The sequence below is a fragment of the Aythya fuligula genome, chromosome 15 (genome assembly GCF_009819795.1).
Source record: "Aythya fuligula isolate bAytFul2 chromosome 15, bAytFul2.pri, whole genome shotgun sequence".
Taxonomy (NCBI): Eukaryota; Metazoa; Chordata; class Aves; order Anseriformes; family Anatidae; genus Aythya; species Aythya fuligula.
Genome location: NC_045573.1, coordinates 4,827,957 through 4,843,433, shown reverse-complemented (window position 1 = coordinate 4,843,433; position 15,477 = coordinate 4,827,957). Strand labels below are relative to the sequence as shown.

Genomic DNA, 15,477 nt, shown 5'->3' with positions numbered 1-15,477 from the left:
CCAGCACATCACAAGGCAGGCAGACAAATGGCACGAGGCAGCAAGAAGGCAGACCAAGCAGCAGCGTGACAGAAAGGAACCCAATGCGAGGCTAAGTCCCAACAAGAACAGCAGAAATGGAGGAACAGCAGCTTTATGGACGTGTCTTTCTGGGAACAGACTGTAAGATACGGGCCTTTGGCTGCATGGGCCAAAAGCAGCAGGCCTTTATTCCAACTGGAACCAACACCTTCCAGCTGTGGCTGTGGCTCCCTTGGTAGAACACGATGTCCTTTACACCAGGTGAGTTGCATGGGTGTTGTAATTATACCTGTATTCAACCAAGCTAAAAACTACAAGGCCTAAGGCAGACCAGCTGCTCTTCTCTGTCTGCATGTGGCTTTCTCACGGACCACCGTGAGGGAGGACACACTGGCTACCTTGGAGAACACCAGCAACAGCAGCACGTTGGGAGTTCAGACGGTGAAATGATGCTAAGAGGGCCCTGTTCAGAGCCGATGGGAGATGGATGGAATGATTTGGACACACACAGATCAAACAAAACAGTAAAAAGGTTTGGAAACAGAATGAAATAGATCTTAGTGCTCGTGTCTGGACCCTTCAGGATTTTTTTTTTAAACTTACTCCTTTCTGACTTTAAATGTGAGGATAAAAGGAGGAGCTGCACACAAATCTAACAGGCATTGAAACAACTCTTTAGGACAGGTCACCATCATCAGCTAGGATTTTTCAACAGATCAGAAATCCTACTGAGGAACTTAAAGCATGTGGCAGATACGTATCTGTGGTTGTGGGCACATGCTTTTATAACCAGTCAATACAAAGAGGACAGCAGCAGGGCTCAGAGTTTGCCAAAAAGTTGAAAAAGACACCCTGTCCTGACCGAAAAGCTGCTAGATTGGTTCTTGATAGAAAATGGCTTCTTGGGATGGGAGAACTTCTGTGCTGCATTTGAAGTGCAACATTATTTGTGCATTTAAGCAGGGCTCAGTACTAAGTGTTCAAGCTGTTCTCCAGCGTGGGCTCTGATTTAAAGCAGCCGTGAGTTAGCCTTTAGGAGGCACGGGCCTCTCCAACCATCACATCGTGCACCAGAAGCCCTTCCAAGGTTAATCATGTTCCTTGAGTCTGCACCAGAGCACAACTAGAGTAACTTTAACCCTTGGCAGGAGGGAATGGGGTGGGAGGTGCAGAGGAAAGGAATGTGAAGAAATAAAAGGCACTGGCCTGGGATAAACAGTGCAGGGATGACAGGAGTGGTTGGGAGTGGAGAAGGGGTTGAGCAAGAAGGACCTTTTTTTCCAGTACCTGTTCCATTTGCGGGCGCTGTTACCAGTATGTCCGTGCACTGTCCGAGGGCTTAAGCTGCCAGCTCATATGGCTGCTACTGTCCATGGCAGCCAAATACAACTGTGATGACGCAAGAAAGAGAGAAAAAGAGAGTGCAGCCTCAACGTGCATGAAAAACACAGTGCAAGCAAGTGAAACGCTGTGGTGCGTGTCGGTGACAAGGTGGTCTCTACAACCCTAAGGGGATAGCCCTGTGGCAAGAAGGAGAAAACAGAAGGAATGAGAGGAGGGAAAAACAAACAAACAAACAAAAAGCCAGGAAAAGTAACGGACAAACAATGCAGCAGGATCATCACATCTTAGTTTTCACCATCTGTTCTCAGAAAGAAGCTAAATGGAATATATCAGCTCTGTCCACACACTGGGCATACCCTGCTGAGATGGTTAACCCCCTCCTCCTCCCTCCCAGAAGGAGGCAGGGACATGCACACTAATATTCTCTTTTTATCGCTCTCCTTCTAACAGATAAGTTGCTACAAACAGGTCCTGCAAGTTCTTCTGCTTCCATACAGCCTCAGAAATCTACTGTGGAGAGCTGTGAATAGAAAAACAAACCAAAAAAAAAAAAAAAAAAAAGAGCAAAAACAAACACAAAAAAAAACCAACCAAATAACAATAAAACAGAAAATCCCCGTCCCCTGCTGCCTGTCTGTACAACAGGGTAGCAAACAGTATTTGCCTTCTCTTCACTGCCCATTTACTATCAGCACATCCCTCCAGAAAAGACATTGATGTTACAGTCCATTCCTTGCTTCATCTAGGCAGAAGCTCCCCTTGTCTATAGGAGCAGCGATGCTCTCTCCTCCTCCAGCTCCTACACTTCCCTACAGACCGTATTGCTGGCTGTCAAGTCAAGTTCCTCTGGAAAAAAAATAAATCTCGTAAATCTCAAAAAATAAAACTCTTCTCAGAAGCCAGCCTAAAGTCACCAGGACACCAGGACTCGCATCCCCCTTCAGGGTATTAATGCTACTGAAAAACCAGGGAATGTCTTGCGTAACTGCAGCCCCCGTGGAAAGGAGCGTGCTTTTTCAGAAGCACAAGAGCTGTAGGGGAAAGGGAGGCAGGACCTTGGCCTACAGACACTGAACGAACATATGCCTTGGCAGGTCTAGAGGCAGGAAATGGCAGTGGAAAAGCAAGCTCTTGCCATACTGTACTGTGTGCGGCACGTCAGCTCCTCCCGCGGACTGTCGCGTTGCTGAGAGCAGATAATGCTACCAGAGGTTGTGGTTCACAACACCAGGGATTGGGAAAAACCATCTGTATTTCTAAGAAGGCTGCAAGAAACCTGGCAACCTTCCAGTTTTCCTCTTTCTCTACGGTGAGATGAACTGGTCATTTTGAAGTGAAAACATGAATGTGATGTCCCCCTTCCCACCACAGTTCCTACTCCATCCTCCAACATCCTCCCCATGACTTTGAATCGTGCACCACTGAGTGTATTTTCTTTACCTATACCTGAAGACTGGCTGCTGATTAAGCATGCTACTACTCATCCTCTGTAATCACACCACCAAGTTAACGAGCACTGCGATGGCATGTTCTCCAGGTTCTGGCGTAAGGTTCACAGGATCCAGTGAAGGAGGGCAAGATTCATCTAGTTCTTACACATACATGAAGGCATGCCTATGTTTTATCCAGCACACCGAAATGGCTACCAGGCCACTCCAAATATCAAAACCTTCCATGAAAGTGGTTTTTTTTTTCCTTTTTTTTTTTTTTTTTTCCCCTCCGTAGGAAATTAAATACAAAAATAGATTCTAAAGAAAGTAAAAGAGTTGTGAAACAAAGATTTAAAAAAAAAAATCTCAACAGCAACAAAAAAATACAAATTTCATCCTACTGTCTCTTTAGGGCAGATTAAGGAGAGAGGTTCAGCAATAACTCTGAATTTACTGCTTTAACAAATTTCTTTGTAAACTTGAGGAACCAGTGCCACAGATAGCAAGAATACTGCATGCAAGTGAATCATCCTGCTGAAGTCACCCACCAAGACACTCATGCATTTCAGTGGTGGCAGGACTGGGCCCATAGGATTACCAGTGTTAACAGATTTAGTTTTATTATTTTTATGTGCAATGTCAAAAGTAGCAGAGTTGAGTTTTGTTCTCCATGGCAGGTGAGACACGGCTCGTCTATTCAAAGTGCTGCCATTTATGGGCCAGATCCTGTGCCTGGCTACACAACCAGCTCCCTTGAGAGTATACAGGAGTGGTAAATGTGTATTCCCCAAAGTTGCTGAAGCAGAGAGGAGCAGTAAAGAGAGACTTACTGAGGGAGGTGGGGACTCCCGGCCAATGAGCGGGGTATTCTCACAACGGGGGTTCTGGAAATTTGCATTCTGGCTCCTAGGAAAGGAAGACACACATGGTAATGGGGGTACGTGCCACACTTCTCTGGGGAAGGTCTCTGACAGAGCATACATCCCCCCAGCACTACTGTCTCCCTCAAAGCTTTTCTTACAGGCCAAGTGGATCCCCTTTTTCAGTTAAGGACATAAAACTAGCATTATTTTCCTCAGATTAAGCACTATCTTTACACTCGGAACAGCCCACACTGAATCATGTCAAATGATTTAAAAATAGGTTCGTGTGAAAAATCTGCCTCTCTGCAGAGTCAGAACTGCCGTGCTGTAGAAATGGAGATAAAATAAGGACAAAGCCTAAAGGGAAGAAAACGATGTGGCAGCCCAAAATAGACGGGCCCTGAAGGGAGTCAGTGTGATCAGAGTTCAGCTCTTGTGGAGAAAGCTCTGAAGGTCCCACCTGAACTAGGTAGCTCCAGACTCCAACAAATGTCAGAGCTGGCTGCAATTACTGTGAAGGAAAGAGCCTGCAGGTTTTGTTGTGCCTCTCAGTGTCTCAGGAGGCTTAAAATCTTCTCACAAAACTGCTCTATCTGAAGAGTCTAGTCTTCAGGGGATCAGATTGTGCAATAAGGAGCCTGGACAATACTACTATTTTTTATTTTTTTTTCTCTGTAGGCAGATGTCTAAATCCCACAGTACAAAGTGATTCATGTTTTTGAGCATGCTGCCTAATAAACCCCTTTCTACTGCAGTACTTTTAAGCAATCCCCTTCTCCCAGCAGATGCTAATCGGGAAACATGCCTTTTGACATTTCAGACAGAATCCCTTACCACCTCCAATGCCTGGTTGAAAGCACCAGCCTCGCAGCGCTTAGCAACGACAAAATCTGAGTGAAGCAGCTTGGGCAAGTTGCAATATGGCCTTTTTGTCAGGATACTCACATGTACTCTGTGACGGGAGCATTGCTGACTGTGTGTGCTGCTGCTGGAATGCTGGTCTCACTGCCATAACTACTCCCACAGCTATAGAGGCTGGGCATGTGCACTCTGTAAAGATTATCGTGTGTCTGTCTGCTCCCCTGAGCAGCTGATTCTTCTTCCCCATCATCATCTGAGCTTCTGCAAGAAGGAAAAAAAGTTCCTCCTAGAACCCTACAATTACCCCACATGTGGGGTTTGCAGGAAACCATGGCAATCCTAGGAACCTCCCAACCATCTTCCACACCTCCACATTTATACCCATTTGGGATGCCTCAGGGCGGCAGTGTCAAACACAGCCTACACCACTGTGACTCAGACCTCCCACAGATACCATCTGGACTTTTCGGCTGCACGATCCCCTACAACACTCTCCCTATGGTCTTCTCTCAGGGCTTGGCAGACAGCACAGCTCTGCAACTGCCCAGCCATATAACGGAAGGATGGACACGCATCCCAAAATACACAGCAAACAGAGGAAAAAAATATATGTAAAAGAGGAAGTGAAGATATACTGGCATGCATCACTCAAAGCAACCTTCAGAGCTGCAGTCTGTGTCCTTCCATTCCTTGTAGCAATATCCACAGAGCTTTTAAGGATATGTCTCTGGAGACTTCTCTGAACTTCCGTTATGGTTACACAGTGAATGCTTCAGCTTCTAACAAAACCCCACAAACCTCTACACGTAGTAAGTTGCAACATTTGCTTCTAGCGCCTTTGTTCTCTCAAAAAGGCCAGGAATTTAAATCAATTTTAATACGGAGCAGAGCTGTTTGTCAGCTGGTTCCTTCCCCCCCGCCTTCCCATATTACTCTCCTTTCCTTATTATGTATAATATACTATTATTTTATCTCCCTAATTAGGGGATGAAGTTTCAAGATTTGAAATACGTTTTAGTGATGCTGAAAAAAGCTAGTAAAACATTCCATAGGAAATGCTTTGCTGCTTGCAGGAGACAACATGGCCATAGCTGTAGCATCCCAAGTATCGCTTGCAGTTTCTGTACCACAAGGTGGCACTGAAGATTTATGCAGGGAATTGAAGCCTGCACATTCTCTTAGAGGCAATAAAGTATGACATCCATCACCTCCCCGAGGGAGCTAGAGGAAGAAATGGTGCTCCAGAGAAAGCAAGAGGGAATCTTTCAGTTCACAGCAGCAGGCTGAGCCTGCTGGGGATCGCAATATGGGCAGCAGCTCACACGGAAGGCAGCACAAGAGATAACACTGCATAAACCTTGCTCCTTCAACCAGGCAGACTGCCATTCTCCTCCTGAAAATGCTTCTACAGCTGCATGTGGAAGAGGTAAAGAAACCAGCCATTTTCTTATGCGCTATTCTGACGCATTTCCCAAGGCTTTCTCTGTGGGCACTGCAGGCCTGTGGGCTCTGGCTTCCTCCCATTGTTCAGGATGTTCCATTTTACTTTGAACCTTGCACTCAGGCTTAGACCACAAAAATCATGTTTCAGGACCACAGAAGAGAATTTGCTGCACAGCCTACTGCTTTTCTACAAGAACAGAAACATCAAAGCTATTTCAGTAGCTGCATGTGGTGCTGCAGTGAGTCAATGAGACCCTGGGAAGGTTTGTTCAAGACTTCCTGATCAGCCTGCTTGCTGTCATTAATATTAGTGCCAAACAACTCTGCTGTAGCATGAGTGCCACCAGTGTGCAAGCACCTCATCTGCCCATGCTATTGCAAACAAGACTGTTTCCAGTTTTTATTAGCTATGTAAGTCAGTTGCCCCAGTGTTAGCAAAGACAAGAAAGGCATGTGTGGACTGCTTCTCATTCCAGTTCTCTTCCCCATACTAGAACAAATGACTCAAAGCAACACAAGAGAATAGGTACTGTAAGAGATGGCACATTGTTCAAGCATTACCTTTCTCTACAGCTATCAACATTCATCTCTGACTTGACTCATAGTCCTGCAGCGTACTGAATAATTTGCACACATAATGTTCTAGTGCAATAAGGTTCAGATGTAAATATTAACCACAACCAGAGCAAAGCCAGCAGATTTTTTTTTTCTGTTGGACCTGTGCTTAAAAGGCCTCACACTCCTGGGATCATATGGGAAAGAGCTCCAGATGCTCACGGGCACAAATCCAATAGCCAGTCTTCATTAGGAAAGAGCTCTACAACACTACAGGATCTAAACCCTCTCTATACCTCTTTTGCTGCCAAGTGTGTGGGACACTGCACACAATGGAACTGAACATGAGGGCTGTGACAAAGGAGAAGAGAACCAGGTAGATGAGGCCTTCCACTCCATCATAGCAAAAGCCCGTCAAAGCCTGGACGTAATCCTGGAGAGAAAAAATGAGCAGAGTTTCCTGATCACTAGAGAGTTAACATTGAATTCTAATTCAAAAGCCCTCCCCCTGGACTATGTTCTCTGAAATAAGTTAAGAGTTCATAGTTCCTTTTGCAGACCATATTTGTATTTTAATTTCAGGGTCCTCAAGAGTTTTTCATAATTTATCTAACCTTTATTTTCCCTCACAAAGCCCAAATCAGATATAGGCATAGCAGTTTTTTAAGCCCCACACAGTAAGAGATTAAAAGAAAGAAAAAAAAAAAAAAAGCCAAGACAAACTTATGTACCCAACTTAAGACACCACATTTTTCAATAAGCCTCTCAGGTCCTTCACTCAGTCCCTTTGCCTGTGAACACAAGCACGGACTATCTATTTCTCTGCCTTCACAGATGCAGATAGGGCAACAGTTCAATCATGCTTTACTGCAGCTATAAGGCATTTCATGGGAAAGGCAACAAGCTATGAGCTATGGAAACAAGCTGGCAGTTCCTGAAGCCTTATGGCTGCAGCTTGTAGATGTATAAAGGCATATTATCCAGTTTCCTACCCTGATCTTTAAACACAAAAATAGAAAGCTAGCTTGCTCCAAAATCCCGTTTTCCTTTCTGCAGAAATCAATCAGTAAAGCTGTTATAAACTGTTTTGGCACACCAGAGGTTCGAAATTCTAAAATAATCAGTATGCTATAGGCTCTACACCCCTCTTTGTGCTTTCTTAGGGCAGGCACAGTTACTGAGTACTCACCAAGTGCAGACTCCGACAGTCTACTAAAGCTGTCAGTTGCTGCAAGTTGATCTCTGTTGTATTTAAGACCTCCTGGATCCGCATAAGATAGTCCTGTAAGCAACAAGCCAGTAATTATTGAATGGAAAGGGTTTTACAGAAGCTGATCTCAGGCTTTGTACTCATGGAAGGGAAGCAGAGGGGGAGCAGTTACCTTGGAGGTGGGGTGCTCTCTGCTTGCTGACCTCACGAGCTCCATAACATCATCTTGCATTTCCACCAGAGCCTTGTGACTTCCAGACAGCTTCTGCTCAACACAAAACATGCAGTGTTTTAGCGACTCATGGACCAACAGAACTCCTGGGAATTAAGAGTTACGTCTTGCTCCCAAATACTGAAGCACCTGTATGAATGGTATAAGCTAAGGATGTCTCAACTGACATGGGTTCAGTTCCAATAGGGTTAAGTTCTACTTTTACCAACCTGTAGGAAGGGCAAGCAGAAAACACACACTCAGAGCTGTGGCCAGTGCCAAGAGAGACAGGAAGGAGAAAAGACAAGACACAAAGCACTCATGTTCTCACCACGGCACACAGCTGGATTTTTCTACTAAACCAGATGGCTGAGAAAAAGTTAATGTTAATACTGAAAGTTGTTTACATTGGGGTGCAGCCTTCACGCCCCATTAAAGCATCCATGGGAATTTCACATGCTATAGCATGTCAGAGACTACACTGAACAACCAGAAATGCAACTGATGGCAACAGTGCACAGACTGAAGTGGTCTTCCCCCACCCTTGAAAACAGAGGAAGCCAGGATTTAAAAAATCCTAAATATAAACTGTGAAGCAGCTGGTGTCTGCGGAACAGTGGGTGGTGTGGGTTCCTTCTGGCCTCTGATACACAAGACAAAGTTTGGGATGGGCCCAGGTGCTGTTCCTCAGCCCCCACACAAAAGAATAATGACTCACGTTTATACTTCAGGATACAAACCCCCCAACATCCAAGGGATTTAAGAAGGCATATGTGAGAATCACTCCTCCACCCACTGAAGTGGCTGCAGTTTGGGAGTGGAGTGTTGCCAGTGTTTAATCTAAAAGAACCCATAAGAAGGGATTCAAAGCAGGAAGCCTGTAGTTTCCCACCCTGGCGATAATTATGGGTGCTCTGTCTCCATGTTGCTCCTCTTAGAAGTGCACCATGTAAACAGAGATACCATGAACAAAGCCATGCCCCTCACCACAACACATACAGGCCTCTGTAAGAGGGCATCGTGGACCTGAGGCTATGCAGGCAGTGATGAAGGTGGAAAAAAACTGCTCACTAAATCATCTGCGCAACTGGAAAGTAGCTACCAAAGCTTTACCAACAGGTGGAGTGTTTCCTACAGCTAACACCTTGCAATTTGCTGCATGCTGGCATCAGAAGCGTTTAACCCATGCCCTGCGAGGAGCAGCACGCTGAGAAGGGATGAAGGGAGGAAGGGAGGGTGCTTCCACTCACCTGCTGGAAAGGGTTGGGGTATCCAGCACTACAGGTGATGTAATAGCGGAGGGTATCTGCAAAGACAAAAGAGGAGAAAGTCATACTAGGTACGTTGTTCCAGCTTTACAACAGTTTACGACTGCCACAAGGGAGGTGTTGAGTTCTGAAAGCAATACACAAAATGAAAATGCAATATAAATGGAATCACTTCCCTCTCTCTGTGCAGGATTACAGGGCATGGATGGCACTAGGAAAAGGGATGTAGGCTGCATTTGGGGATAGAAGAAAGATTTGTTTTCTCTTTGTTTCCCTCCCTGCAATTAAGACTGCTACTTTTTTGTTTCGCTCTCAACAATAAAGCAGCACATGGCTGCCCCACTTACATAGTCAGGGGAACCATCAAAAAAGTTTTATTCCAAAGTCAGCAGTATTCACAGTAAAACCACACTACCAGACCGTAGTCTAGGAGAAACCCAGTGGGATGGTTAATTTCTGTAACTTCTGAGTGTCGGAATAACATTCTACGGTCACTGACAGCAGCCAGAGGTAGAGTGCTGCCTAGGGAATATAGCAAAGAGACAACTCAACATTCAGCCAGTTCTGTTCACCAGCTAGGTCACTAAGCAGCCACAGAAACATTGGCACAGGAGAGGCAGCAGTGCTGATATAAATACAGGCTGCTAACAAAAATACCTGTGAAAGCACAACATTGGGCCAAAGGAGGTGCAGACACACATCCCCGTGCTACCGCACCGTGCTGAAATGTACCACTTCCTAAATAGACAAGCTCATGTGTTTAAAACAAACAAAGAAAAACAGAATCTTCACAAATGGTGATTCTTCTGTCATACTCAGAGACTGGTTTTAGGCAGTGTTCTGTAGAAGAATGTTAGAAAGCCCTCCCTGTTCAAGAAAGTAACTTTCAGTAATATTTCCTAACAACATTATCACCTAGCAAGCAAGCAACGTAATGGAATGTGCTGGGAAAAGAAAAGGATGAAGAACAAGTTCTTGTCTTTTTGACGTGCATTAGGGATGAAAAAGTAAACACAGTCTGTTTTCTGATGGATGTTACTTGCATGTAATTAGATTTTAATTAGAAGGCTCTAGTTAGACTACTTAAAAGAGTGCATATAATTTCCTTTGCATCTTTCTATTGACTTGTGCTAAGAAGGTATATTACATTTTAAATCAATACCACAGACTTGGTCAGGAAAGAAAGCTCCTACCACGTGTTAGGATACCAGCAACAAGTTATCTGTTTAAGGGCCCTCAGATCACTTGCTGGTAACATCCTACAGGTGCGTTTTACCAGCAGCTCTATCAGTAATCGCAGTATGCTCACTGGGTACTCATATTTATGAGTACACCAGTAAGTAGGACTGTTAAATCTCTTATTTCCAGGCTTGAAGACACAGTTTCATTTCTCCTTGTTCAGGTGCATGTGAAAGTTGATTGCTGCCCTCTTCACGAGCCCTCCATAACACCACAGCTGCCTGGAGAAAGTCAGCATGCACAAAACACAAATACCAGGCTTTCCCCTGCCATTCTCAATAGTGCTATAGAGGGAAGGAGTTCTGTCAAAGAGTTGATCGTCCCAATACTGTTAGATTAATTCTCAAACATTTACAGTTCTTGAGATGAATGGGAGCATGTCAGCTCAGAAAAATCAAGGGTGAAGTTTGCTCAGAGAAGATAACAAAAGCTCTAAAACACATACACTGCCTCCCCCCTTCTCCCTGTACCCTTTTTTTCCATTCCCTTTAATCTTCTATCTGTGACTCTCGGTAAAACATATTCCAGGTCGCAAAGGTATTCTAATCAGTCCCAACTCAGAAATCAGCAAAATGCACAACCAAAAGCAAGGGGAGCTGTGAAGGAAGCAGACCTGACTGTATCCCGATTCTGCCGCACTTCCCATAAATATTGAATGCACCTTTCGGCAAGCCAGCGCACCAGAGACCGAGTGGTGCAACACAGACCATCAGCTCCTGCACACTGCGATGCAACCTGACAGCTGTGATTTATAATTCATTAGCCTACTTTGGGGCAGCTCCTGCCAGATGCTCCATCTCCCCCTCACCGTCTCTTTCTCTGGGATGACTTCTGCCTCCTCTAAACAGCAATTAGCAAAATCTGGGCAGCAGATTTTAGGAGGGCAGCAGGAACTGCTTCGTGGGCCTCACTTCGAGCAGACCACACAAACTACATGCACAACTACTGTGCCAAGGAAAGGACTGCTCCCCCACACTCGTAAGTCACCCCAACCCATGGGATGGCTAAGGAAAAAATGGATTAAAGTGCCCCTGTGTTGAGAGAACAGCATAGCAAGAACTTTACATACAGCTGTGATCTTGACACCTATTTATTTTAAACCAACAAACCACTAAAAGTTTCACATAGGCTCCCACAGTGGTATCAATTTTACATCACCTTTACAAATGCATCAAGTTGCATGACGCACTGCAATTATATTGCTCCAGAAATGTTTTTTCAGGCCCTTCCGGATCATCCCTGGTGGGCAGATTACAGATGAGAGTTCCCGATACCATCAGAGTTTGCAACTTGTGAGCCCAGAATCAAAGACTGCTGGTTACAAGTGAAGTAAAAAGCAGAACGGTGAAATGAGTGCGGTAGCACCAGCATTGCAGGCGACTAGTGTGACATTCCGTATGTAAAATGTGTTTTCCGAAATGGCAAAGCCAGCAGGAGCAGCTCTCCCCTGCACTGAACGCAGTGTGTTGATAGCTGCAGTGCTTTAAAACTAATGCTATAATAGGCACTGAGGCTGCCTTGAGGTTATCCTGTGCTGTGAGGCCTGTAAATGAAGAGGAGCGTGACCACTGCTTCCACACCGCCAGGCTGGGAAGAAAGGACAGAACAGGAGGCACCTTCACCACTTTTTAATCCCTATGGAGGCCGCCCTGTACAACAGCAAGTCTCACATTTCTGACCAGAGAACAGCTATGCTAACCCATTATTTGTGCTCTGCTAACAGCTCCAGGCAATTTTGTTTCTCCCCTGTAATTATCTTCCTGTTGCATTTTCCTCTCGAGGAAAATTCCTGAAGGCCGGATCTGATTTTTGAAGCCAGCCTTGAGGAGATGTAGTCTACAGGAGAAGGGTTAGGTAGGGTCACAGTGGCAGCTGCCTGTGCCTGCTGTTGCTAGCAGCAGTCCTCCTGACCCGCTCTCTCAGTGCACAGGCAGTGTGGGAGCAGAAGGCACGGAAGGGAACTATCCGAAATGCGTTATTTTTGTAAAGTCTGTTTTTCCTAGAAAGGAAAGCTGAATTGCCTACTAAAGACAGCTTTAGCTGCTAGAATCTACGCATTGCTTCTGCAACCATGGAGACTTACTATTCATTTCAAAGCTCAGCAGAAACGTGAAAATGGCATTATGCACTTGCCAAAAGGCAGCAAGAAGATCTGTAGGGTAAAGAGCAATCAGGAAAAAAAATCCTAGTTTACAAATGAAAATCCACACCTTGAGTAGTTTTTCCCAGCCATTCTTCATCTCTACTCAAGCATTCTCTAGCCAGCTTGCATTTTACATATATACCCAGATGAGACTGCATCTGTGTGTTCAATCACCAGAGGATGTTGAACTATATGGCCTGTGAAGTCAATGAGGAAGGATACTTTCCTGGCCAGGTTTTCTTGCCCATTAGTTTTGTTTTCCTAAGGCAAAGGGATGTATCTGCATACCAGCTATATTTCTCTTATATACACTGCTGGTACTGGTGAAAGCAGGCTGACTTGATCATGAGTTTTCAGTAAAGAGCTCATAGGCATCCCAAGTGCTCTTCACGCAAAGTTTTCTACTCATCAGGAGCCCAACAAAACAATGCAGGAAAACACAGCTCCTCGATACCAACAACAGCTCAACACAAGCCTTGAGAGCGCCTCTTTGGACAAGCTCTTTCCTGCAGCACCCACTCAGCCCAAGCAATAACAGCACAGCCACCACATTCCCCATGTGAGGTTTTGTCCTGGCCTTACTTCTCAGATAGGAAAGGATGGTGGTGGTGGTGCCAGTCCTCTGGTTCATTCAGCTCTGGGCTTCAAAGATGAGAGAGAATCAGCGAGGCCAATTAGGAAGCTGTGTGTAACAAGAAGGACTGCTGCTTATATCTGAGCAGCTAAATTGCAGCATCCAGCCTGAGAAACTTGGCTGGACTGGAGGTAAAAAGCTCCATTATCCATCCCTTGTGGTCAGCAGTTCTTTCAGATGAAGTGAATGTCTCTTCACAATGTAGCTTTCCAGTAAGAGAATCTGGAGAAAGCTCTTCCCATTGTTTAGACAGATTGTCTTTTTATTTAATTTTATTCAATAAGTCATCTGATAATAACATAATATCAATGAAAACGAATGAGACTAGAAGATGGCCTCCTGCTTTGAAAATAAACATCTTGGCTGCACCAAGCCTTTTTACTAGCAGCAGGAGCTGATTATACAGCCACTGTTCAACTCCATTGGCTTTATCTCAATTAATGAATACAGGGCGAGTTAGGCACATATATATCATGCTCTTCTGCAAAATGATTTAAGCCTCTCCTCCAGGAAACCTGTATTAAGGCTCTCTGCCCAATCCCAGCACACCTCCCCCCCCCCTTTTTTTTTTTAAATGCAGCACATTTTCTCTACAAAACAAGGACATCTACTTGCCAGCTAAAAACATTACAACAATAATGATGCATTTAATCAGATTATTCTCAGCTCCATTAATTCTATTTAGATTGGCAAACAGCAATTAATACATAAACAGAAATATTAACATACTAGTTGCCCAGTATCCAATGATGTTATTTTTTTTTCTGGAAAATAATACGATAATCAACAGCAAAAAAAAACATTGCAAATACACAAACCTGGGCCACTCAGTGCTAGTCTGAATGCCAGAACACAGGGCTGGGAATATTACAATCCACCATATCTAAAAACAACTTAAAGTAGTGATTAAAGGGAAAAGTTGACCCAGCACTATAAAGCTTCCTGTTGTTTTACATTTAAGATTCTTTGTTGGTTCTTAAACGTCCTTAAAAGCAGATAACAACGCCCAGCCCAGTATCTTATACCCCAGCACTGGTAAAAAGCAGACACCTAGGCAAGAATAAAAAACATGACTGCTCTCCCAGTCCAATTTCAGCTTGAGTGATTTCCAAAATAATCGTGATTTCTACATGTATGGTAACGCCTATTGGATTCTTCTTCCATGGACTGTGAGCCCCTCCTTCAACTCACACCTTCTCTTAGTGATCTGTTTTCTGAACTGAAAAATTCACAGCAGGATGCACTTCAGTGAAACTAGCTGGAACAATCTTGAAACACTCCTGCCTCATCCATCTATCCTGCAGCAAAGCAGAGTGTGTGAAGAGCCTGTGCACTAGATCTGGGAGCCTTCAAACAGCTTCCCCCAGGAGGACAGCCCTGGGTCTGGCTCCCAGCCGCCTGCCCTGCCTCCTCAAGCCTGTCCCTGTCACAGACACAGCTCAACTGATCACAAAGCGATTGCCACAGTTCACAGCCAAGAGTATTAAGGGATACCAACACTTTTTTCAGACTTATAAAGGTGTTTTTAGAGAACTGCCATTGGGATTAAAGCCTCATTGAACAGTTCCACATCACAGCACTGATATCGTGGTCTTCCTTCCTGCTCAGGTGCACAGGACGCTCCCGACACGGGAGGCCAAGGCCTATTTCCATCGCTTCCTGACCATAAACTACAGCAGAGCAGTGGAAATTCATATGGCAAGGCGGAACATTTGATCACCTCCCCACCAGCTGCCTGGTGCGATGGCAGGCTCAGAAGCAAGGCTGATTTCCTTCTGTAGAGAAGGAAAGGTGCTTGTGAACGCGGAACGGCTGCCGAACAGCAGGGAGCTGACACACCAGCAGCCCACGGAGGAGGCCGGCCTTCCAGCTCAGGCCTGTGACAACACCTGCTCTTCCTCCTCTTCAGCGTCTCACTCAGCCCCATTCACCGTTATTTATGGAGCCTTAGCAACTGTTGGAGCTGGCGGAGCTGCCAGAACAGAGCCTTATTTCACGCCGGGGAGCTGACTGTCCCTGCTGGGGGAAGCAGGAGGAGGGAGGGGAGTGCCAGGCCCAGCCACCAGCAGCCTCCACGTGCACGACACCGAGGAGCAAAAACCTGCAGGAGCTGACAAGAACAAGTGAAACGGAAAAGTTGCATGGAAAGGTGTTCCTTCAGTTTCTCAGGGTCAACCAAATTGTTTCCAAATGTTCTGGTTTGGGTTACCAAGTTACTACAGCACACAGCTGACATTAGTGTCACATATTTCCCC

The 15,477-nt window shown here is 45.1% G+C and overlaps 1 protein-coding gene across 3 annotated transcripts in view; it reads right to left on the bottom strand.

Annotated features, from left to right (window-relative positions):
• TTYH3 (tweety family member 3) overlaps positions 1-15,477 on the bottom strand; it is a 73,409-nt gene that overhangs the window by 4,835 nt on the left and 53,097 nt on the right. The window contains exons 8-14 of one of the 3 annotated variants that reach the window (XM_032197567.1): positions 9,189-9,244; positions 7,900-7,992; positions 7,707-7,799; positions 6,814-6,950; positions 4,604-4,780; positions 3,626-3,701; positions 1,309-1,410 (exon numbers count right to left, since the gene is read on the bottom strand). In XM_032197567.1, the coding sequence (XP_032053458.1) occupies positions 1,330-1,410; positions 3,626-3,701; positions 4,604-4,780; positions 6,814-6,950; positions 7,707-7,799; positions 7,900-7,992; positions 9,189-9,244 (713 nt within the window). In that variant the 3' untranslated portion in view covers positions 1,309-1,329. The remainder of the gene's footprint in view (positions 1-1,308; positions 1,411-3,625; positions 3,702-4,603; positions 4,781-6,813; positions 6,951-7,706; positions 7,800-7,899; positions 7,993-9,188; positions 9,245-15,477) is intronic. The other 2 variants (XM_032197568.1, XM_032197569.1) reach the window with 2 other exon arrangements.